This window comes from Acomys russatus, chromosome 11, assembly GCF_903995435.1.
Source record: "Acomys russatus chromosome 11, mAcoRus1.1, whole genome shotgun sequence".
Classification (NCBI taxonomy): domain Eukaryota; kingdom Metazoa; phylum Chordata; class Mammalia; order Rodentia; family Muridae; genus Acomys; species Acomys russatus.
The window spans coordinates 18,897,893-18,924,419 of NC_067147.1; the positions used below are offsets into that span (position 1 = coordinate 18,897,893).

General features: G+C 42.4%; 1 protein-coding gene across 1 annotated transcript; it reads left to right on the forward strand.

Annotated features, from left to right (window-relative positions):
* Positions 1-22,236: 22,236 nt before the first annotated feature.
* Positions 22,237-25,211, forward strand: Il17a (interleukin 17A). Its single transcript, XM_051152679.1, has 3 exons — positions 22,237-22,263; positions 23,380-23,585; positions 24,974-25,211. Exons 1-3 carry the CDS (start codon positions 22,237-22,239, stop codon positions 25,209-25,211), a joined length of 471 nt encoding a protein of 156 aa, XP_051008636.1.
* The last annotated feature ends 1,316 nt before the right edge of the window (positions 25,212-26,527 follow it).

The following is a 26,527-nucleotide window of genomic DNA, read 5'->3' on the forward strand; positions in this document are numbered from 1 at the left end:
ATAATACAAATAGCATGCTCCTCCCTCAAGGACACGTGGACTCCTTCGGCAGTTACAGGACATCGGCAGTAGTACTGCTGTACAGAAATAAGTACAGTTTTCAATATTTTGGATAAACTTTCCACCCATGACTAACACTCCCAAAGACTTTATGTACTATAAGGAAACAACAGCATAATTGAGATCATATGACAAAAACCACACAGTATATAAATAAGTCTAAAAATTATCAATGTGCTTTTGGTAGGAAAAAGTGTGGTTATGAATTTCAAAATGAATTATGTAGGATCTTCTTTATTTATTCTCTCTTAGAGTAGCCACAGAGAAATGAGAAACGAAAAAGAGAGCAAAGTTGTAAAGGTCTTATAGAAAATGTCTGACTTAAAATCGAAATCATCCTGTTCCCCATATATAAAAAGCAGTGGCTTTCCAATGTAAGCAATCTCTGCCCTCCTCTCCCTGTATGTCAAGTTCATATTCTAAATACCATAGGAACAACTATTTCAAAAGCCCGTATAGGAATAGAGGCAGGAGCTGACGCATAGGTCGTGGAGGAGTGCTGCTTACTCGCTTGCTCCTCGGGGCTTGTGTTTTAGTTAGTGTTCAGTTGCTGTGAGAAGACACCATGACTCAGGCCATTCTTATAAAAGAAAGCATCTAACTGGGGGTTTTGCTTCTAGTTTCAGAGGCTTAGCCCATTATCATCATGGCGGGGAGCATGGTGGCATGCAGGCAGGCATGTTGCTGGAGTGAGTGGTTGCCTACTTTGCATCCTGAGGGCAGCAGGCAGACCCCAGTACTGGGCCTGGCATGGGATTTTTTTTTTTTACTTGTTTTTGTTTTTGCTTTATTTTTCTGGACAGGGTTTCTCTGCGTAATTCAGGTTGCCCTGGAACTCACACTATAGACCAGGCTCTCCTCAAACTCACAGAGGCCCACCTGCCTTTGCCTCCTAAGTGCTGGGATGAAAGGTGTGAGCCACCACTGCCCGGGATGGCCCAATCTTATAAAGGCTTTTCTCAATTAAGGTCCCCTCCATTCAGATGACTCTAGCTTGTATCGAGTTGACATAAACCAAACCAACACAAGGCCTCATAAATAATAAGACAACCCATGTAAAGCACTTACAAGGACCTGGGTCATCAGTACAAGTTCACTGAATACTGGTTGTTAATGTTATAACCTGAGGACAGATGAGATAATAGGTGCTAACAAATTCCAGCATTGTCAAGAGCACCTAGTGACCATGTGCTGGAGGTGCATGTTCCCAAATATGAAAAAGAACAAATTACTGTCTGTACTCGTGGCTTCTGCTGTTCCTCAAACTTGCCACCAGATGACAGCAGCTGACAACAAGAAAGACAGCTCAGACCCAACAGGGAAAGAATCCTTCCTTCATTTGAAACATCAAGGGTGTCTTTTCAGAGCATATATGAAGCCAGTGTCTGGTGCCAGCCTGTTGAGGAGTCAAGACAATCAATTGTGCTTTTTTCCCCCCTCTGGAGCTTGGTGGAAAGAGAGTAACAACAGCCTTTCTGGTTCATCACCACATAGAGCAGACACATCTGTGACCAAAGACAGGCAAACAAGAAACACATTTATTTAACAAAGTTTCCTGACACAAAGACCTTCAGAACTGAAGACTCAAATATGCAGGGGAAGCTATGTCTTTGTGCTAATTCAGCTGAGAAACAAGAGACAGATTAGGGAAGCATAAGAGTAGAAAAGAGGTGCTGAGGAAAAAGAAGGTATAAGCAGATGCTAAGAAGGGGTGCTCAGCCCACATGGAGCAACTCATAACCACCTGTTAACTCCAGCTCCGATGGATGTGGCGCCCCCTTCTGGCCTCCACGGGCACTGCATTCGTATGCTCAAACACATACACATAAAAACTAAAATATTTTTGAAGCTTAAAGAAAGAAAGAATGGGTGCTCAGACCGGCCCTTTTGTTCTGATTGTTCCTTCATACTAGAGTCCTTTCCACAGGCACTGCAGACCTAAGGACCTTCTAGAAAAAAAAGAAAATTCTCAAGCCTTTCTGGGTTTTTCAGAAACATAGAGTTCTAGTTTCTGGAAATGGTCTACAGAAAGAAAATTCCCAGTTTCTACAGTCTGCTTAAAGGAAAAGGCAAGCTAGGAGGAAAGGGAAGAAAGAAGATTCTGCAGACCCTGCTCCTGGGCCCTCCTGATCTCAGTTCAGAGCACTGGGCACACCAAGCCATCATACTTTGAACAGTCACAGCAGAGCCCCAATAACTCCCATATGCTACCTGTGAGAATCTCAATGCATGAGAGCACAGTGCTAATATGAATGTTATTACTAGGCACTTTGAGGCAATAATGCCAAGAGATTAGGATTATAAAATTTACCCCAGTGGGAGGGAGGGAGAAATGGGAGGATACACGGGATGGGATAGCAATTGAGATGTAATATGAATGATTTTATTTTTCAATAAAAAACATATTAAAAAAAAGATTTGCCCCATAGATTTTCACCACAGATATGTCCATCAGAAGAGGCAACTGTTCATAAAATATGACCCCATGCATCTGGGGGAAAAAAAGGCCATAGAACAGTCTTGAATGATTTTGGTTTATGTTTAAGTGATTTTAGGTTTGTATCTGCTGTTAAAAACTGAGAACACACAGCTTGAAATTTCCTGCCTTAACCGTTTTCACCTGCACAGTTCAGCCCACCTGTGTAGCAGACCTCCTGAACTTTGTCTTACAAACTGATGCTCTGCCTCACTAGACAACAGCTTCCCATTTCTTTGACCCTGTCAACAGCCATCAGTGGAACCCTTAGAGGTACACTAAAGAGCAAACAGTGGCGTTTATATACAACAGTGAGTTGCATGTGTCTGATGTGACCACAAGAAAGAGAATGCTTGTCTTTCCATCTTAAATGATGCTGCCTGTGGCTGTATGCAGCCCTTGCAGGAGCAAGGCAACAGAAGTAAAAAGTTTGCTGCAGAATGATGCCACAGAAAATGAACAGAGATAACCTCCTGAGTTCTTACACTCTAGCCTTGTAGGTCTGAGATCTGCTACAAGGCTGCCGATTGCCCTCACTAGCCAGCTGTTGACCCAGACAGAATGAGAGATCAGAATAAAAAAGGCTAGGGGTGTGTTATATTGGTTTGGTGTTTGTTTGTTTGTCTGTTTTTAGACAGGGTTTCTCTGTGTAGCCTTGGCTGTCCTGGACTCGATTTGTAGACGAGGCTGGTCTCGAACTCACTGCAATCTGCCTGCCTCTGCCTCCTGAATGCTGGGATTAAAAGCATGCACCACCACACGCATCTCTGTCTCAAAAAAAAAAAAAACCAACAACAAAAAAAAAAACAGAACATAAAAGGAAAAGAAGAAGAAAGAAAAAGAAAGGCTAGGTTCAAATTCTGTCTCTGCCACTTGTCACTCTTCAGCCTAGGTTTCCTTAACCTCTCTAGGCCTTACTCTTCAGAGAGGGAAAGCACCTTTGCTGAGAGAAAGATAAAGGAGCATGAACTTTAACCAGTGAGCACCCAGAGTAGTGCCACTAAGTATCTCTATCACTATGCAAATTCCGCAAGCCTCTGAGGATACAGTGAAGAACAGAACAGAGGCAGATGTCAGCTCACAGACCTTAGGCACAGACTAGGGAAGAGACTGAGTGTGACGAATACAGAGTGAGCTAAAGGCTTGTGAGAGGGGTCCTCCATGAGAAATGCCTCAACACATTGTAAGAAGCAAGCAAAGACTGCCCTTGGAACACTGAGCTTGGAATGTAAAGATGGTAAACGTCTTGCCATGGGACATCTTCCTCATAAACGATTACACACTGTGCCTTGGCTATCAAAGACTGGATGTAGTGAATGTCATAAAAACAGAGTGAAGTGAGGTGCAGGAGCACACGCCTGTAATCCTAGCACTCTTCAAGGCAGAGTCAGGAGAATCTCTGTGAGTTCAAGGCCAGCCTGGTCTACAAAGCCAGTCCAGGACAGCCAAGGCTACACAGAGAAACCCTGCCCCCACCCAAAAATAATACCCAAAACCAGTTGATACTTCTGAGTACATGATGAATGTATTGAGAATATAAATTATTCATTCTTCATAATACCACCCATGAGTTGCACTGACTATTCCACCTATAGATTACAAAACAAAAAACTAACTAACAAGAAGCCCTGAGGCATGATGGGATTGAGTAAATGCCCACAGCCCCAAATCCAGTAGTGGGAAGACCTGTCTTCTCAGAGTTGACTTGTAAGAACTCCATTTGCTAGAAAGAAACTTTCTCTAACTGAAATTAGGAAATCCCCTAAAAGAAGTACTGATGACGATATTTTCCATTCTGCCAAATGGCTTCCAAAAATCAGTATTATAGCCCCAAAGTAACAGAGTCTGAGAGTTAGCCAGCAGTTTCCTGGAATCCCCAGGGCACCAGATCAGACAACCCCTCCAGTGAATGGAATGAGCTACCTGTTATTAGAACAGTCTTTGTTAGCTAGGCACGGCGGAGCACACATTCCTATAATGCCAGTGTTAAGGAGACTGAGATGGGAGAATCACAAGTTCATGGTGAACATGGGACAAATAGCAAGTTCCAGGAAAGCCTGAGCTGCAGTGTTAAGGATCTATATCATCAACAGTGTCTCTCTGATTGTCAAAGACGTCTTTACAGCAAGCCGCCACCGCAACAGCTGCCAGCTCTGTGTACCTGTGAGTACTTGAAATGTGGTTAATAAGACCAAGGTGCTGAATTCCAAATGTAACTAATATTGAAATTTTAACTTGAAACTGAACCATTTCTTTGCTAAATGCTAGGTGCCATTTCAGTATTTGAGGTGCTAGATAGAGCTCCAACAAGACACAAAAAGTGGCTCAGACCATCATAGCTCAAATGGCTACATCCTTGTGTTGTAGTGAAAAGAACAACCGACTGAGGTGTCCAACCCAACTGCAAGAAATTCGCCAATCATGAGCTGCTTGACCTTGGCCAACATATTTAATCTTTTGTGTGTACTTCATCACTTAGGGTGAGCCAGATGCTTCCTGAAATGCACTGATAGAGTAGTTGCATCATCACCTATCAGAAGCTATTCATTTCCACATCAGTAGAGAGCCAGCCCATGCTCACAGATTTAGTAAGACAGCCTCAGAATGGGGACCTCCATGACAGAGGGAGAAAGTGTGGGTAAAGACTGGAAGGACCTTCGTCCTAAGGAATGCACGTTCTGTGGACTCGTTCAATGACATCCACTTTCCTCGCTTGCATCCCATGATGTGGGCACCTACAGGCATGGATCTGCAGTGAAGCAAAATATCCCTGAAAGACGATAGTGAAGACCGTTCATTCACTCAGCCTGTCTTTACACAATATCCCTGAAAGACGATAGTGAAGACCGTTCATTCACTCAGCCTGTCTTTACACACCCGCGCTGTCCCCAAGGCTATGAAAATTGCTAGGAGCACAGTATGAGCAACACTGGAAAACTGCCTGCCCTCCAGGAGTTTACATTCCAGCCAGAGAAGAGACACTACAGAAGGAACTGTGCAGGAAAGATTTAATTTTGTATGAGGTTACTGGACTGGACTGAACTGGACTGGACTGGGCTGGACTGGACTGGACTGGAGAACTTGAAGTGTAAAGAAGACTCAGAGCTGTCTTGATGAAATTCTGATGTGTGGGAAGTTGGAGCACCTTAGACGTGAAAAACTGAGACCCCTAATGAAAACTGTTGAGTTCAAAAAGCGACGTTGAAGCCCGGTGGCAATGTGACTTAAGGCACATTAAACAGAATGATCTCCATTTTCTCACCTGAACGCAGGGATGGTGGAAGACTGAGGGATCTTGTCAAAGGGAGTAGGCAGGGAGTCGGTAGAGATTTCCTCTACTCACAGCTAATAAGTTACTATTGGGGCCAGAGCTGTATCTCATACACTGGGTCCAAATATTAACAATCTTCCAAGCCAGGCACAGTGATGCACACCTATAATCCCAGCACTCAAGGAGGCAGAGGCAGGTGGATCTCTGAGTTCAAGGCCAGCCAGATCTATAAAGCAAGTCCAGAACAGCCAAAGGCTACACAGAGAAACCCTGTCTTGGGGGGGAGGGTGGCAGGAGATAAAGAATCTTCCAGACAGTGCATGTTTACAGATCCAGAAAAATAGTTGGTAATTCACAAAAGAAAACATAAGTGCTAATAAACATGAGAAATGTTCCCAGCTATATCACTCTTCAAAGAAAAAAAAAAGTTATAGGAGCTAGACCCAATTCTTTGTGTGTCAATTATAAAGGTATTTGTTGTTATTGGTGGCTGTCCTCATTAGGGGTTCACAGTAGTGATGAAACTCCAGGACCAGAAACAACTTGAGAAGGAAAGGCTTTATTTGGCTTACACATCCATATTGCTGTTCACCATTAAAAAATATCCAGGCAGGAACTCCAACTTGGCAGGAACCTGGAGACAGGAGCTGACACAGAGGCCATGGAGGAGTGCTGCTTACTGGCTTGTTTAACCTGCCTTCTTATTAGAACCCAGGACCACCACCCCAGGGGTGGCCCCTCCAACAAAGGACTGGTTCCCTCTCCCCCCCCCCCCCCCCCCCCCACCTGCCCCCATCACTAATTAAGGAAATGCTCTTCCTACCACCCTATCTTATGGAGGCATTTTCTCAAATGAGGCTCCTTCCTCTCAGATGACTTTAACTTGTATCAAGTTGACATAGAAGTAGACAGCACGGTGACAATGCTGCTTTCTCTGGGGAATATTTTTCTAGAGATTCTGGTTTTACAAAGCATGTAGAAATGGCACTTGCTTTACAGTTCCTCCATACAAATAAAATTAAGCACAGGTAACTAACTAAAGGTGCTGAGGACTGCAGCTGGCCGTATATTTGAAGGGCAGCTGCTGATCATGGGACCTCTAGCCAAGGCTGCAACCCCAGGGTTTAAGAAAAAGAACTGGTCTCTCTCTTCTCTGTCCTATGAACACATTGTTGTGGGCACCGTCCTTGTTCCCGTTATGTTTTTAAATACACTATTTTCTTAAATTTTAAAAGATTTTCATAAGGTGTATTTTGATGATAGTCACTCTCCATTCCTCTCAGATACACCCTCTACCTTCTCCCCATGCCCCCACTCCAAGCCACATGTGCTTTTTATTAAAAAGTAGCTCTCTCTATGAGATATGTGCTGCCCACACATTCATGCATGGAGCCATCTGTTGGAGTTTGGTCACCTTTCCAGGGGCACACTCTTAAAGTAAATTGACTCTCCCTCTCCTAGAAGCCATCAGTTGCCCAGAGCTCATCACTTAGTGGTGGGGCTCTCATGAACCTCTCCCTGTTCCATGCCATCACGTTGACTGGCTTAATCTTGTGCTAGCAAAACAGCTGCTGTGAGTTCATGAGTGCAATGGTCCTGTCCAATCCAGAAAACTGTTTCACTCTGGTTCTTCCCAGCCTCTAACCCTCTTCCTCGATGGTCAGTGAACTTTGGTGGTAGGAGTTGTGGTAAAGATGTCCCAGTTGTGACCCTTGCTTAATGAACTTTGATCAGTTTTGAGTTTCTTGTCAACAACGATAGTCCTCTGCACAAAGAAATAGTCTGCAAGCTGCACTAATCTATGGGTATGTAGATACAAATTTTGAGAGTGGTTTGATACACTGTTTATTAAGTGCTTTATTATAGTAGGTTCACACCAGGGACCTGTGCACTCCCAACCATGAATTCTTGGCCACATTTATATTGCCAGGAATATATTTCCTCCTACAGAGAGGCCTTAATTCAGGAAGCAGTTGGTTATCCCCATAACTTCATGTCAATATTGAATCTCACTGTTGTAGTTCACAGAGTTCATAGCTAGGTAAGACTGTTGATGAATCCCTCCACCCGCCGCCCCCCACAGTGTACACAACACCTTCACAAAAACAAGCCATCAGAGAAGAATCTTCGTGGTCAGAGTCAACTTGATTTCTCCATGTCCTGTGACCAAAGTATGTAGTGTCTTCAACACAGGGATTTTACTATCAAGTTCTTATTGGCAACCAAAAGCAGTGGAAATAGTCTCTATAGTTTTGAGGGTCTCTTGGACATCCCTGACTACCGACTTGGGGCGTGGCACTGGGCTTGTATTAGACCACCTAAGGCTTTTTATATTCTGTATAGGGTAATGCCAATTAAACTCCTTTACATGAATAAGTAAATATATCTCCATCCCAAATGTGGACTGGATCTCTTAAAGATACACTAAAGAAGAAGAAAATACTTGTTTGAAAAAAAACTAGGTGCTGAGGCATATTTCAGATGAAACAAGTTCTTTATTCACACTTGCTGCTACAGTGGGGACTTCATTGGCTTGGCTCATGCTCTCAGCAGACCAGAGCATGTAGAGTGAGTTATTAATGCCATGAACAATCAAACAGACAAGCAACAGCATGGTGGGAGTTCTGATGAGACTTTAGGCTCACATGCCTAACATGGGGTTCCATATAGAGTAATGAGTGGGTTTCATGACACTTAGCTGATGAGCAGTCTGGGCTGTCTAATTCCAGGTAACAAAGAGAGAGAAGACAGCCCTGCACTCCAGGGAAATAATGTGTGACTCTGACATGTGAGAGAGGCGGAGCACATTTAGTTAAGGTGTGCCCATGTGCTGGTGGAGGATATACGACCATCTACAACCCTCTGTGTCTGTGAGTCTGGCACATTGGTCTTCATTGAGGAAATGGTAACTATGGCACCTGCCTTTCTCCTGAAATCCAGGCACCTAAGGAATCTGTTACAGAGTCATCAGTTGGCTTATGATAGGGGGCTTATTATTTCTTTTACAGAACCCAAGAGGAAGAGACTGCTGTGCTTTGGTTAGCCCCCACCCCCAAACCAAACACTAACTGAATTTGTTTTTCTCTGTTTACATCTTACTTCAGATTCGTTCACTGTCAAGATCAAAAGTAGTTTTCATTTATCTACAGCTACAAAAAAAAAAAAAAAAAAAAAAAAAAAAAAAAATTAAGGAAAATGGGACGAAGCTTTCCAAAAAAGGCCCCCAGAGCCTCACAAGACTGTTTTCAGAATAAGACCTTGTCCATTATTGTGGTGAGTGAGGAGACACCCTGTAAACCATGACCTTAGGCCCCTGCCCTGCTGTCTAAAGCGAAGCTTTCCAAAAAAGGCCCCCAGAGCCTCACAAGACTGTTTTCAGAATAAGACCTTGTCCATTATTGTGGTGAGTGAGGAGACACCCTGTAAACCATGACCTTAGGCCCCTGCCCTGCTGTCTACACTAGCCAGAAAAACAAAGGATATGGAAACACTGGTGGGTGGATGAAAGGATAGATGTGTGGGCAGATGGACAGACAGACCAGACAGACAGATGATAGATTGACAGGTGACAGATGATTGATAGATAGATAGATAGATAGATAGATAGATAGATAGATAGATGATAGAAGAGAGATGATAAATAATGTTCCATGAATGGGATAACCAGTGAGTAGCCATCTCTGCAGAGATCCTGGCTCCCCTCCCCCAGCCAAAGTGTCTGTTAAGCCCTACTGTATAGACATCAAGCACCTGGCTGAGGTTCTCTCTCTCTCTCTCTCTCTCTCTCTCTCTCTCTCTCTCTCTCTCTCTCTCTCTCTCTCTGGAGATGAGTTTCCCATCTATGGCAAATGTTTTGTCAACCACTTCCTCGATTGCTGTCTACTCATCATCTCCAGCAGAGGCTGCATTTAGCCCAGATGGGGCCCTGACCCCCCAATATATCACTCTTAGGTATGAAGCTGCCCACATTTGGTTATAAAGGCTTATGCAGCAGATTTTATCAAATGAAAATCACATGAAATTTATTCTATGCGATTTGCATAGGCCTACATAAAGTATATAGCTAATATGGTCTGTTTGCTTTTAATCTTTTGGAACCAGATTTCACTCTGTAGCCTAGGCTGTCCTAAAACTATATGGCCCAGGCTTGCCTCAAAAACATAGTGATCCTCTTGCTTAAGTGCCCCTACTTCTGGGATCACATGTGTGAGCCATCACACCCAGTTTATAAAACATGACAAATTTCAAAGGGGAGAGATGGAGCTTTATCTAAAATTCTCGGGCAGGAAAAGCATTCTCAAGAAACAGCTGATAGGCACATATTAAACATTCATTGCTATTGCTTTGCATGATGCTTAGAACAAAACTTAGTAAGTTTAACCAGAGAGAAACCAAAACATGCACAAAAAGAAATATATTTAAGTTGACATACACCGTGCCTAGATAAGTTGTGCATGTGTATGTATAAATACATAAATAATATGTATAATTGAAACATGATGCCACAAGTAGACTAAAAACAATCATAGCACTCACACTGAGGAAGGGTAATGCAGTTGAAGGAGCCATAGGCATCCCGGCCAAGACTGGTGGTATGAAGAAAAGAAACCTGGTTTGGCAACAGTGGCATCTACATGTTTTTTTGTCTCTTATAAGAAGATAGTAACTTAGAGTGTTCACCTCCCCTTTGGACGTCTGTCCAGACCCCGATCTGAAGGCTAGGTTCTTCTGTAGAGCTTCGTGTGTACTATCACTACGTGATCCTGGCCAACCGCAGCTGGGGGACACGTGACCTGGGTAGCTAGTAGGTCAATCTGGAATTGCCAGAAGCATGGGAAGCAGAGAAAATGGATTTGCAGGGGGAAACCGTTCCAGACAAGAGAGTGTTGAGAGATTGTGGTTTTTAGCTTACTGCAGCACTGGCCTGAAGCCCTGCTTGTACATCTTGCCCTTGTCTCACTGAGGCATCTGTTTCCTTATAACTAATTCCTGACTTTTGCTTAGGCTCGCTCAACTGAGTTTCTATCACAGAGAACAATCATCTTTACAACTTTTTAACAAAACAGAGGGAGTGATGGAAGAGCCCCCTCTATGCCCTGTAGTAATAGTATGTGTTTAAACAAAGATCTAACAGATAAGATTTTATCAGTGTACTCATTAATATAGAACTAATGTCATATCTATCAATAGGAGATTAAATAAACGGTGATATATATGTATATATACAAATTTCTAGGTGCATATTAAAAATACATGTCTCAAAGTTCTCAAAATTAATTTCTCTTTACCCATTTTCATCTTAATTGTGGGATTAGGTTCATAAGGCTTAAATCGATACTAGTCTAACATTCAAAGGGCTGACACTACACTTTTCCTCACTGCTAAAATGCAAATGACTATAATGTTCTATTTCCTCAAAACAGATGCAAACCAATCTAATTCTCAGCCAGCATATAGAATTATCCAAAACTATTCTCATACTTAAATTCAATTTTGTCCAATTCATTTTCTTAGAAAAAGATCTTCAAGTAAGGACAGGACATTGAGCCCTGGGAAAAGTTGGAGGGGGAAAGAGAGTGAGAAATAATGATGAAAGAAAAAGGCAATACCACCAGAAAAATGAAATTACCACGGTAATATTTTTAACTTGCTACTCTAAAGAAGCTACCAGAGACTCAAAAACTCAGCTGTAATACTAAGTTATCAAAGGCTATTTAGTGACACCCTGTAAGATGGGTAAGACCAAGAACTAGAAGCTGATCTCATGACCCTGAAGAAGTATAGGCATAATTTTAAAAACAGGCTGTATGTCAGAGGAAGAGAGGAAGAGCTTCAGAAGTTGACAAAGGTGCAGCTGAAAGATGCCGAGAAACAGGAGGAGTAAGCCTTGAAAAGGAAGGCAAGTTGAACACAGGTTCACCCAGAAGGCTCCCTGTGGAGGGAGAGGAAGCAGAAGTGTCCAACATGCACCAGCAAATTCTCACAAGCTTCAAAACCAATTACTGGTCTTGCTTAGGCAGTGATTGCATAAAGTTAACACAGCTAGGTATAAAACACTGCTCATAATGACTGGGATGTTTCTCTTCAGTAAGAAACACTGCTTGAGAAAGACTCAAATGGTATATATTCACATATATATATGCATACTAGCCCAAGGGGCATGTCCCATGAAAGCCTTCACTTACCAGGAAGCTGGGACGGAGGGGAGGACATCCTATTGGGACTCTAGATGAGAGAAGCATGGGAGAATAGCAAAGTAGAAGGATCCAGAGGGTCCTAGAAACCTACAAGTAGAACATTATGATAGGCAGATTTGGGCCCAGGGGTCCCGCTCAAACTAAGGCACCAGCCAAGGACAATACAAGCGGTAAACTTTAAACCCCTACCCAGATCTAGCCAATGGACAGAACATTCTCCACAGTTGAATGGAGAGTGGGATATGACTTTCACACGAACTCTGGTGCCTCATATTTGACCATGTCCCCTGGAGGGGGAGACCTGGTGGCACTCAGAGGAAGGATAGCAGGCTACCAAGAAGAGACTTGATACCCTATGAGCATATACAGGGGAAGGAAATCCCCCTCAGGAACAGTCATAGGGGAGGGGAAGAATGGGAAAATGGGAGGGAGGGAAGAATGGGAGGATACAAGGGATGGGATAACCATTGAGATGTAATAAGAATAAATTAATAAAAAATTTTTTAAAAAGAAACACTGCTTTAATTGCAGGCATTTCCCAAACCTTCTCAGAAGAGTGCACAAAGAGCAAACACTCTTTCCAGTTAAATGAAAACCAACAAGGCAATTGGTCCTTTTATTCTAATTTTTGTTTGTTTGTTTACTTTTTCAAAACAGGGTTTCTCTGTGTAGCCATGGCTTTCCTGGACTCACTTGGTAGACCAGGCTAGCCTCAAACTCACAGAGATCTGTCTGCCTCTGCCTCCCAAGTGCTGGGATTAAATGTGTGTGACACCACACCGTGCTCTCTATTTTTTTTTTTTTATTTTAAACTTATGAATATTTTTGCTGTGTGTCTTTTCTGTGCACATGCATGCCTGGTGCCCTTAGAAACCAGAAAAGGGCATTGGATCCTCTGGAACAGGAATTACAGATGACTGTGAGACACCATGTGAGCACTAGGAATAGATTCAGGGTTTTCTGAAAGGACAGCCAGTGCTCTTAACCACTGAGTCCATTCCTAGCCCCAATTAGTTACTCTGTAATCTAAATGATTTGAGCCAAACTAGTAAGCATCACTTTTTTTTTTTACATCACACACAGGGTGCTTCTGCCTTATGCAAAACATATACATCCTGTTCTACTAAATGACCAGGCAAAGTAGGACAGAAAGTGATCTGTTAACACTATTTACCAGGAATTAATATCTCGAAAACTTTTTTCTACATAACTCTTTTTTGAGATTATAATTCCATTAAATTTTATCACACAAATAATAAGAGGGAAGTAGTTTCAACAAAAACTGACATTAGTACAATTTTTATTCTTACCAAGCAAAACTGGTAGAAAAGTATCTCCTGGTGTGTGTGTGTGTGTGTGTGTGTGTGTGTGTGTGTGTGTGTGTGTGTGTGTGTGTGTGTTTGCTGGTGTGAGTGCACATGCGCATGTGTTTACAGAGGCCAGAGTTCAACCTTAGTCTTGTTCCTGAGGAGCTGTTGCCTTTGTTTTTGGAGGTGGGGTCACTTGCTAAGTAGGCTGGTCTGGCCAGACAGAAAGCTCCGTGCATCTTCTTACTTCACCTGTTCAGCACTGGGATCGTAAGCACATGCCATCACACCCAGCATTGTATGTGGAAGCTGGCAATCAAACTCAGACCTTCATGCATGCAAGGCAGGAGCTAGTCTAAGTGAGCTATGTCCTCTGTAGTCTAAGTGAGCTACGTCCCCAGGCCCAGGGACATTATCTTAAAGCAAAATGTTTCCTCATTTCTCTACCATGGGAAAGCATAAATCAGATAACAGCTCCTTAAAAGAGCTCAAAGAAATCTTTCATTTATAATCTGTTGTAATTAATCATTTCATGTTCAACTATAAATGTTCTCCTAGCCCACTAAGTTGTTTTTTTTTTTTTTTATTTGAGTTGGAATTCAACACTTCTGAGATCAAACCATCCCTTAAATTAGTCACAAAATTCTTTCTGCCTGTGTATGGTGGTGGTGTGTGTGTGCGTGTGCGTGTGCGTGTGTGTGTGTGTGTGTGTATGTGTCTGTCTGTCTGTCTGTCTGTCTCTGTCTCTGTCTCTGTCTCTGTCCGTGTGTCTGTGTCTCTGTCTGTGTGTCTGTAGGAACTTGTCCATGAAGGCACTTAGGAAGGTTAGAGATGGAGTGCAGATACATTGCTCAATTGATGCCCTCCTTATTTTTTCAGACAGGGTCTCTCACTGAACCTGGAGCTTACCATTTTGGCTAGAATGGCTGGCCAGCAACCTCCCAGATCTTCCTGTCTCTACCCTCTCCTTCCATGCTGGAGTTACAGATACACACTGCCACACCCAACTTCTATGTGGGTGTTGGGTATCCATGCAAGTGTCCTCAGAGTCTCACAGAAAGCCTTCTACCCAGTGAGCCATCTCCTGGGCCTAAATTAGTCACACTTTCCCAGTATTAAAAAATTCAGAAATTTCTGTTCTATTTCTGCAACCAAGTATGTCCGTTATCTTTCCTTACACTGCAGTCTTCACAACAGTGCTATATAACCAAATTGAGTCACTGTGCAAAAATAGGAAGCTGTAATAATTCTACTTTATACCCATATATTAATATTGTTTCTGCTGTGGAATGATGACATAGGATAAAGGTACTTAATAGTAAGTGATTGGTTAACAGGCCTACTGTCCATCCATTCCTCAAGATGTTAAAAAGGAAAACAGACAGACAGACAGACAGACACAAAGAGATGGGGGATGCAGAGAGAGAGAGAGGGGGAGACATATTGTGTGTTAAGTAGGAATGTTAGGATATATTATAAGAAAAATGCTTATGATTAATAATTTTCTCAGAGTAGGGTTTATTTTGTCTCTTACCTTCACAGGGTTCCAATAATGATTCCTGGACCCATGGACTTAGGGAGAATACCATGGCCGTGAAAGAATGTGGCAGGTTACTCTCTTGCTGCATGATGACAGCAAGAAGAGTGACTTTGAGGATGAGAGGTGCCTGGGACAAGATAAACACCCCAAGCCCACCCCTCAGTAACTTATCTACTAAAGTTTCTGGTACTTCTCAAACTAGTAGCACCAGCTGGGGCCCAAGTGTTCAAGACTTGAGGTCATGAGGGACATTTCATAGGCAAACTGTAACAACATGAGTGCATATGTATGAGTGGGTTATAGATGGGACATACAGATAGGCAGACAGAGTATAGCCAACCACCCTGTAGATAGATGATAGATAGATAGATAGGTAGACAGACAGACAAATAGATAGATGATAGAGACAGATAGATGATAGACAAAATATAGATGGAGGCAGAATAAAGTTCTGCATTAAGTTAAACACAAGTAAAACTCTATTTATTGTCAGTGCAACAAAATAGCAAACTAGAGCAACAACTTTATCGTCTGTGGCAAGAACTATCCCTTCCCATCACTAGAAATGCTTCTGTCTGTATTCCAGGGCCTTGTTTCCAGGTCATCTACCCAAAACGTCTGTTTCATTAATTCATCAGTAAACACTATAGGGAGCACAGTATAGAAGCAGGGGCCTCCATTACCCTGGATAGCTACTCTTCCGAAGCCAGCCTCAGGCTTGTCGGCTGGGCCTGCTAGAACCCCAGAACACAACAGTGCTCCACCTGTGACAGCCTCTCACAAAGCCACTTGCTCAATGAAAGTCTAGTTCATCTGGGCCATGTGGGAGCCTGGGAGCCTAAAGCCTTAAATTCTCTGGGGAGTACACAGTCAGATTAACAGACACCTTGTATTTCTCAGACCTGCACATCTTCTTTCCTCAAAGAATCCTTTGACAGGTTTTCTTTGTTTCCCTTTGAAATTAATTAATAAATAAATGTATTTTAAAACAATTCGTTGTTCTATATACACACATATATGAGCTTATGTTTGTTAAAGGCAGAAACAAAATTCCATACTCATGAGATAAATGTGCTTTTTTTTTTATTTTTACTTAAAGTTAAATCCTGGCTGGGTGTATTTTTTTTCACTTCTTAAAACTTAATTTACTTTACATCCTGATGGCAGATTCCCGTCCCTCCTCCCCTCCTAGTCCTTCCTCCTCTTCAGCCCTCCTGCCCGACCCCCATCCTCTCCTCCTCACTTACCCTTCAGAAAAGGGAGACCTTCATGGATATAAAGCAGCCTTGACATATCAAGTTACAGTAAGACTAGGCACATCTTCTCCTATTGAAACTACATGAGGCAGCCCAGTAGGGGGACAGGTTACCAAGGGCAGGCATTTGACAGATTTTTATACCTGATGTATCTATAATATTAATAGCTTATACGCACCCGTTGAGCACTGACTCCATGTCAGATGACAGAGATGAGCTTACATCTCTCAACTATGAACTCTGGGTTCAGCATTTGAGTTCTACTGTCAGTTTTACTTGAGGTAGGAAAACAACCTGCAACTGAGCTGATGGCCTCAGCGGGTCACAGGTGGGACTGGGACCCAATCTTAGGACTGTCTGAAGCCAGTGCAATATCCAGGGTCTTTTATAAGTGCCAAATGTTGTATCCCAAAACCACTGCTAGGAAAAATATCTGCCTTTTTTTTTTTTTTAACCATTTTTAAGGCTCTCCTTAACACCTTCCTTTCTGTTAACATATCTGAGTGCATTTCTCTTCTCTTTGGATTCCTGGAAGCTCAAAAACATATGGATATGTCGCCCTTGTGGACTGTGCCTGCGAGTTTCTTTTCCCAGATTCAGATTTTTGGTTCTGTTTCTACATTCAACCATTTTATTGCTTTATTTTTTTTTTTTTTTTTTTGTAACGTCATTTTAAATCTTCCAGAAGAGTTTGAAACAAAGAAATACAAAGTCACAAGGTCTTGATTTTACCATATTTCCAGTTCTGGGCCCTGCTCCCTTGCCACAGCATCCTTGATATTATTGAAAGAACGTAAGACTAATTCGCAACATTTTCCAACGTCATGTGCTGTATCTTTCTAAAATGCAGTCTGTGATTGTCTAAGCCATGTTAACTGCAATTTTGCTGAAAAGAAAATAAAGGTACCCCAACCACAGTGTGTGGTTTGGTTTACTTATTTAATTTTAGACTATACTTTTCAGTGACATCCGTTTAGACTTGAAACCTAGTCAGTTGCTGACCTTGATTCTTAGGGTATCAAGGGAAGTCAGCATTACCAAAGCGGGGGGTGGGGGGGGGAGAGGGCGTCAGTCAAACAATTTGCATATACTGGCTAACGCACAGGTATTTAATTCTAAGTGTACTGGGCTGGAAAAAAAATGGAAAGTTTTCTGACCCACTTTAAATCAATGTTTTAGTAAAAGGCCAGTAAGAAACTTGCCTAGAGACGAGCCTTAGTTTCCGTGAGGTACATAACTCATTACTCAGAGGAGAGACTGACAAGCAGAGAGGATCTGCCCAATTCGTTTTTCAGGTGGAGACTGGGGAAAGACTGCTACACTGTGGTCATTTGAGGATGACGTCACATGACACATCTTCCTTTTCTTACTCAGCTTCTGGGCATTATTCTTGGGGATTTGGGGCTCTCAAAGAGGAAATGCTAAGAGAAGCCACCATTGCCAAAGCAATAGAGTCACCCTGTACTGTTTTGAGCTTACCAGGGCTACTGGGTTCTACATAGGTAATGTAAGGGATAGTTAATGGTTTTTTGTTTTGGTTTGTTTTGGTTTTTTAGCCACCTAGATTAGGTTTGACTTTTAGAGCTGTCCAGCCATGTACAACCTGGTTCTATCAAATTTAAAAATAATCAGATCTAAATTCAGTAAGGCAACGGACAAAGAACAGTGAAAGAGAGGAAACTGAGTACACAGAAGCACCGGTCTCAACTGGACTCTGTCAGGCAAGACGGGCTATCCAAAGTAAAGTAAAGAACAACTAATGATGGAAATAAAACAGAATCTGACTATCAGGAAAGGATTTTGGAGCTGAAGAGATAGCCCAGTCAATAAGCAAGTATAAGTTTGGGGCCCTAGCATCTATATAAAACTGAGTCTTTGTAACCTTAGCTAGAAGAAATAGAAGGGCAGAGGCAGGAGGCAGAGGGATTCCGCAAAGCTCCTGGCCAGCCAATCTAGCCGATCTTCTCTGTCTCAAAACAAAAGTGAGGGGCAATCTAGAAAGACTCTTCAATACACAACTGCAGACATAGCCCATGACCCAGCCTACTCAATTAAAGTAGTCACTTTAATAATCATGCCCAATTCACTGTGTCACATGAGAAAGGCATTTTCTTCCACCAGGGATTCCAGGAAAAAAAAATCAGATACCCATTCCTGGGGCTTCCCATGCCAGCATTATTCAGAGTGGTTTTCAGAAGCACAACTATAGTTAAAACTGAGCCTAAATGTAGATCTAGATAAAACCCTGGCTTTGTCAATTCCATACCACACCCATGTGGTCCTTAGAGCAAATGCACTCCTCTCTTAACCTCAGGTCTTTCCTTTAAACTGTCTGTTAGGGATTGTTCCTGGTCCAGGTGGGGCATCTCCGTAACAGCAGCACCTACACTGAGGACCCAAGAACATTCTCTCCAGGCCTGTTCTCTCTCACTTACACAAAACCAATGGAGAAGGAGCCTCAAGCAGTGCTGAACACAGCATTAAACGAAATGCACCCACCTGTTCAAACAAACTGCCAGTGGCTCTTTTGATTAAGATATATTTAAGCACCTGCAATAGGCTCTTTAGATTACAATGATTTTAGCCACCTACAGCTGTGAGATCTCTCCTTTACACAGACAATTGTTGTTTTTCCTGAAAAGGGCTATACGATACAAGTTAGTGAAACAGTAGTTTCTCGGTGGTAGCCCTGCCATCTGACCAAAATACAAAAATTTCTAGTAACGTCTCTTCCCTTCCAACACCCCTTGACTGCAGGCAGACTCCTATTGCATGTCCTGCCTCACACAGCCCCAACCCTGCCAATCATAGCTGCTGTTTCAAGCCAACCGTGAAGGCCACTCCTGGGCAAGCTTGTCACTCTCAATTTACTGCCTTTGTTTATTCTTTACTGTTTTTCCTTTCTGCAGGAAGCCAACCACAATCAACAATGGAGACAAGCCCTCATTTTATGAATCAGAATAGCAAGTCTATAAAAAGATGGGAGTGGGTCTCAAAAAGGCAGGGCCACAACGAACATGAACATGTTATCCCATTGGCGTTCTCGGCACACTGACTCTCACTCTGGCATCCTTTCTACCTCTGAAGGCTAAGATCCAAGCCTGAAGGAGCAGAAAGCACAGAAGAACTTTGCCCTTTTGGGCACAGCCTCTGTGTTTCCAACTGCTCCTCCAAGGGCAAGGCTTTCAGATGGAGTCTATGGCTGGGAAACCAGTTCTTCTCAGTGATGGGCACAACCAGCTCCATGTCTAAATAGCCGTCTTCACATTTCTGTGAGGAGTGGTCTTGTTTCTCCTTGTTCCCTTTATTTTAAGGCAAAGATTTTCACCTCAAAGGCCAAGACATAGGCTGAGTGTCACTACCCTAGAACACTTGGACTGGGAGGACGTTCGAACTACCCCTTCACCATAAATCAAGGGAATTGGCAGCAATCACACTCCCCTCCAGCTCACCCTTGCCAGAGAGCAACAGGAAGGAATGTCTACTCTATGGAACACAGCATAGGCCACAGCATGGTCACACTGTTTTCAAATGGACCAGGATGTGGAGCCAAGGGATGAGACAGCCCAGCGACCTCTTAGACTTCAGCTGAGTTCTAAAAACAAAGCCATACATTTCTGACCAATAGAAAAATAACTCACCTGCATTTACTTACTATTTACTAAACCCTATGCAAAATGGCGCAAAGATTAACAAAATAGCTACCATTGTTCAAGTAGCTCACAATCTAGCAAGGAAGCTGCTATGCAAACAACATACAATTCAAGAGAAACATACAGCCACTTATCAAAAAAAGACAAGTGACATGAAAGTAATCTTCAGAGACCTGTGTTATGTAAAAGATTATATTATATACAATGAAACTTATAGAAATGAATAACACATTAGCCTTGAAGTGTTACAGTACAACTCAAAACCAGAAATACATATCTCAAGCACACTTTTCAAAGCAAATTCAGCACAGTACACAATGAAACCAAAGTCAAGAAAGTGGGGTGTAATGAAGCCAAGATGGTGGGGTGTCCACTCCAGTGATGTTATTCCCAGCTAGAAGAACTACATGAATAGGATCCTACAAGACAAGCAACGTACTGATAAATGAGGTGTAAAGGGCCATTGCTAAGGCTGTGTAAGCTGTAGAAAGAGGTCAGGCAGAAACAAGGACCTGCTGAGCCCTGGCATGGAGCACGGGAGAAGTGAGGCTAGAAGGAAAGTTTATTCAAACGGTAACACTAATTCAAGTGCTGAGGAGGTCACGTTTCTCATTCAGGAGGTTAGAGAATGAGGGGAGGGAGGTGGACCCAGAGAGGTACACTTGAGAAACATTTCAGGGTCATTAAAGGTGTCAACATAGCTAACATAGTCCAGAGAGGTGAAAAGTCAGAATTGCAGAGCAGCATCGGGCCTGGAAAAAGGAGAGTGATGTGAGATGTTGCAACTTCCGAGAACAACATGATCACCAACAGAATCCAAAAACACTACCAGACACCCATCCACTGACCCGGAGCTGCTGGTCACCTCATGCTATATGCTGGATGTGAGGCAGGTGCTAAAGAGATGAGACATGGCTCACCTCAGAGGCCAAGGCAAAAAAAAAAAAAAAAAAAAAAAAAAAAAAGGCCATGTAGAAGACATCTATATCTAATGACCCAATGACCGCCCCATTCACCCTCTGGTCAGCATCCTCTATTCCTGAAGAAATGCTCTTCTCAAGAGCTTGAAGGCAAAGGTCATCTCACTGAGAGGAGAGAGCATGAGAAAGCTGTTTCTTTCTTTCCTTCTCATTCCTCCTCTCTTTCTGTTATTAGTCTCTACTCCTCAGTGCTTCATTTTCCCCACCACTTTTCTTCAGTCTCTGTCTCTATCCTGAGCTCCTCCCTCACTTTGTCTGATCAGTTCCCTATTCTTTCACTCGTTTCTCTCCTCCTTAAAAAAAAATGGTTCAGCATGAGACTGAACAGCAAATATGAAAAAGTTTCTTGATACCATGCAGGAGCCATATCTTCATTAGTAAGTCTCATACACCTAAATATCCCTTAATAACTAATCAGATGTGGTGATTGTTTCTTGCACAGAATAGGCATTCAGGAAAGCAGTTGTTACATGCAGTTAAGTAAAATGTATTATATCAGTATTATATTACTCTTTTGTTTGTCTTTTTTTTATTAATTTGTGTGTTCATTTTACATCCTAATCACAACCCCGCTCCCTCTTCTCCCAGTCCAACTCTAGCACCCATTTTCCCCATACCCCCCTTCCCTGCTTACCACCCCAACCTGGCACAACAATTCACAGCAAGACTAAGACCACTCCTTTCACTGAGGCAAGACAAGGCAGCCCTGCTACGGAAATGGGATCTAGAGAGAAGCCACAGAGTCCAAGTTATACACAGCCCCCTGCTCCAATTGTTAGAGGACCTACTTGAAGATGAAGCAGCCCATCAGCTTCATTTGTGTAGGGGGCCTAGAGCCATACATATTCTTTGGTTGGTTGCTCAGTCTCTATGCACCCCCATGGGCCCAGGTCGGTTGGCTATATAGGCCTTCTTGTGGTGTCCTTGACCCTTCTAGTTCCCTCAACCTTTCCCCTAACTCTTCCACAAGATTCAGGGAAGCCTTTTTGTCTCTTTATATGGCAAGACCCGGAGTGCTTTGGGAGGTGGGATATATTCTCTGGCCATGGAACATGGTGGGAAAGGGAGAAGGATAAAGTAAAAACTCACAGCACATGACTCTAGGAGACTATCAAGATTTTACTTCCCCACAAACCATTAAAAAGGAGCTAATCTCTGTAGCATCTTCAGGTATGCCCATACACACATGATGCTGAACAACAGCAAAGCATCTCTACTCAGCTCCCAACAAGTAAGGCTTTTTTTTGCATAGTGAGCTTCTGCCCTTCCCATCTACCTTCAGAGACAGATGTTATCCGTCATAAAGGGGTGGTTCTGTTTTGACCTCATTTGAGGATGGAACCTTTACTCAAATGGTGTCACCCCCAACCCACTCTCAACGTAGGTGACCACAGAAGGAGCAAAACCCTATAAAAAGAGAGAAGGCACTGCTATGCTTCATCCACCTCGCACCAGGCACAAGCTCGTCCAGCTTCAGCTGATCAGGACAAGCAACCATGAGTCTCGGGGAAACTTCATCTGTGGTAAGTCCCACACTAATGTATAAGGCTCTTGTTGATTGAAACCAGGTTGTGTGTGTTACTGCCCATGGTATGAGATGCTGGACTCCAACAGTGGAGGTCCACGGATCCATATATGTAGAACTGGAAATGAAACCTTTGGTAGGTGCCTTAATCATTATTCAGCATTTTCAATAACTGATATGCATCAGTAAGAAAGATGAGGTTAAAACCGAAAGATAGCTGTAATGAGACTAACCCACATTAAAAAATGTCACGTGATGCTGTGCACCGAGAGAGAATGTCTATCAAAAGTCTGTTTTCTGAGTGCAAAAGATTTGACATAATTCGTGTCATTTTCTTTAATCCAGGATAAAGTGGGTTCCTATTCTTGCATATTTGAAAGCTTTGGAAGCAACTTTTGCTCCCTTGTTTTCTACCAAAATCTCAGTACATTCAAATCAGTTGATTCTAATTAGATGCATATATAACTCTCCTTCTGAACAAAGCTTCATAATTTTTGATGCTCTGAAATCTGACTCTCATTATAGAATTGATGCATGGTAAATTTAGAACCAATTTGGCCAATATTTAGGCCAAAAAATACACCTAAGAAAACATAAGCGAGACGCAGGTTTTTCCTAGAGCATAGCTGGTGTACAAACACCGTTTCTGATTCTAATGTGAGTGCCGACAGCACACAGGTTTTCTACAGTCCTCTTCCCCAAGGTACATGTTTGACTGTGCACAGAGTTTACAGAACCAATTGACTGAGAACACTGGTGCAGAAAGACATTTCCTCCTAGAAAATCAAGGTAATTGAGTATCCCTTTGACTTATGGGCCAGCAGGCTGATGAGATGGCACAACTTGACATCTTTACTAAGACCAATTTCATCTAGGATACGCACTCTGTCCTTGGTCACAAAAAGGAGTGTAGGAAGCTAGTTTAAAATAAAATAAAACAAATTCTACATTTTTAGAAGGATTTTTTAAAGTTTTAAAATGTCTTGCATGATAGTATAGATCTTTCCAGAAGGTAGTATGTTTCCTATACTTAGCTATATACTCACCATAATGAATTTGTCAGCAAAGCCCCTATGCTAACCCAACTGCCCATCTCTCTACTTTCCCCTCCCAGTCTCTGCTGCTGTTGCTGCTCCTGGAGGCTGCAGTGAAGGCAGAAACACTTGTCCCACAAGGTACAGTGTGTCCAAACACGGATGCTAAGAGCTTCCTCCAGGATGTGAAGGTCAACCTGAAAATCCTTAACTCCTTTAGCCCAAGAGTGAATTCCAGACGGCCCTCGGACTACCTCAACCGCTCCACTTCACCCTGGACACTCCAGTACGTAAGAACTCCAGACACAGTCTGTGTTTTTCCACTCTTTGATGCATCACACATGCCCAGAATGTGGTGTCTTAGTTTTCCTCTCCTGAACCATCAGGAACCTAGAAGGACCATTGTGCTAAGCAATGATTCTTAACATTTCCCCTACAGACTTCTTGGATAGAACAGGGGATGCTTTACCGTAACACGCTATACTTGTCACTAACGCCAAAAAAAAAAAAAAAAAAAAAAAAAAAATCAAGCCAAACCAAGGGTAGCCATGATTCTAGCACCTATGACAGCTCATGCTGGTTGCTGACTTGTTGGAAATCCAGACATTTATCACAGAGCATTAATGCCTGAGTTTTCTCTGTCAGCCCAAATTAATAAGCATGAGTCTAGCATTTATAGAGCTCAAGTTAACTGTTGGCTTTTTGGAAATCAGGACATTTATCGTTGCGCATTATGTGTTGTCTACCAGACCTATAATGAGGGAGACTCGCTTGAAGAAGACAGAAAAATAAAGCCTGCATGCTGGTAGAGGAAGTGTCCTGTTGAGTGTTTCTTCTCCTTTGTGACTTGCATAGACTTGACCTCCATCCCCAGTACTTTTGTACTTGACATGTCTCTGGCATACAGTACTTAGATCCCATAAAGAACTCAGCACAATCGTACTCTGATCATTTGAGTTTATATGAGGAAGTTTCAGTGGCAAGGAACCAATAGAGTCACCTGTCCATAGGATTTCTCCATTTCCCAATACTACAAATAACTCAATCAGTCAATTCAGAGGTCCAAGTGAATTATTTATTCAGATATTATAGGGATGGGAAAGGGATTATAAGGGGACTTTTATCTTTGTTTCCTTTCATATAACGTTTGGGCTCTGCCTCATGAAGTGTTCTCAAATATAATTCTGACACATTGCTTCTTTCAAAGGCCAATTTCACCAGCTCAGACAAACAGCCATCTTGTTCGTTGGTCTTTCATTCCTTTGTCTTTTCCCACCAATCAAATGTACCCTTAAAATGTTTCTATGTTAAGTTTCGATCCTCAGTGTGTTCTTTCTCTTATTTTCTTTATCTTTCAAAAACATTCTTCTAAAAATGCTTCATGAACTTTAAAAATGCAAGTTTGTGAAGCTGGGAGTACAGGTCTGTGATAGAACAGTTTTGAGCCTCATCACTGCAAAAGAAGAGGAGGGAGAGGAGGAGGAAGGGGGAAGGGAGGGGTAGAAGGAAGAGAGCCTAACTTTTCAAAAAAGCCAACCTTCCTCAAACTAACATGTCGAGACTTTGCAATGCTCATATTTGTCATCGCATGCTCTTCCAACATTCCCCCATCCTGGCTTTTCCTTCCAGTTAACCATGAATTCACTTTCCTCCTGACTTTTGTCTCCTCCACAGCCGCAATGAGGACCCTGATAGATATCCTCCCGTGATTTGGGAGGCTCGGTGCCGCCACCAGCGCTGTGTCAATGCTGAAGGGAAATTGGACCACCACATGAATTCTGTCCTCATCCAGCAAGAGATCCTGGTCCTGCGGAGGGAGGCTGAGAAGTGCCCGCTCTCCTTCCGCCTGGAAAAGATGCTCGTGGGTGTGGGCTGCACCTGTGTTTCCTCCATTGTCCGCCACGTGGCCTAAGCCCTGACCTGAGGCTGGTCAGAGCAGTTAGGACGAGCCTCAGCCCCTTAGGATCCCCCCCATGTTTTCCAGCAAAGACACTTGTATTTCTAAAACAGTTCAAGAGATTGATTCTCAGCAATACTGATCCAGAGGTGGAGTCAAAATTGTCTGCCCTCCTCCCTGAGGAGGTGGTTAAAAGGGATACCAATTTGCTTCTTGTTTGTTTTCCTGTGGGCTTTAAATTATTTATGTATTTAATATATCCTGAGATAACTTTGGGGCATAAGTTATTTTAATAAATCAGCTACCTTATTATATTTCTTTCTGAGGAAGACAAAATTCAAGACTCAGAAATTTTATTATTTAAGAGGTAAAACCTATATTTATATGAGTTATTTATGGATCTATTTATTTTTCTTAAGTCTTTAAAGAAAAGGATAAAGAGTATGATTGCCAGATCTGCCTAGGGACATTCTAGATAGGATTAAATATTAATTGAAAATTGGCTTTATTATTTGTGTGTTTAAGATTCCCTCCTCTGAATGGAATGAAAAACCAAACCTAGTTTTGTCTATATTAACTTCTTAAACTATTGAATCTTTTAAAAACCTGGTAAATTTAACTCCCTATTCTGTTAAAACCTTGTAACAATATCACTGTAATAATAAATTTTTGGAAACAATTATTTCCTTATTCTTATTAAAGGAGATATGGGGGTGGAGAGTCGGATCAGTGACTAAAGGCACTTTCTGTGTAATCCTGAGGTCCCAGATCTCATCTAACAAACCATTAACCCCAACTCCTAGAAGGATTGAGGCAGGAGGATCACTGGGGGTTGCTGCCTCCAGCATAGCCAGGAAAACATAAGTCCTGAGTTCAGGGAGGGAACCTGCCCTAAAGTAACATGACAGTGACTGATAGAGGGGACATCTGATATCCTCTTCTTGCTTCTACATGCATGCAAAGGTGCACACACACGTTCATGCATGCACACACACACACTCACACACATGCACACACACACAAATACAAGCACACATGCACTCACAAAAAATAAATAAATAAATAAATAAATAAATAAAATCTTCCCCCAAAAGTATCACCATCCGCCAGTGTGTATAGATAGATTCCACATCCTTGGATTTAATCCGTTGAGAATTAAAAATATAGCTAGGATGTGCAAGGCACCTTTCCTAGATAAAGGGAGCTAACACCCTTATCAAGGAAGTCTGTCTTTACAACAAATGGAAACTATCACAGAAAATTACATCTGGAAACAGCGCAGAGATCAATAGGCCATGGGAAACCCAGCCCCAGTGAACACATCTGCAGCA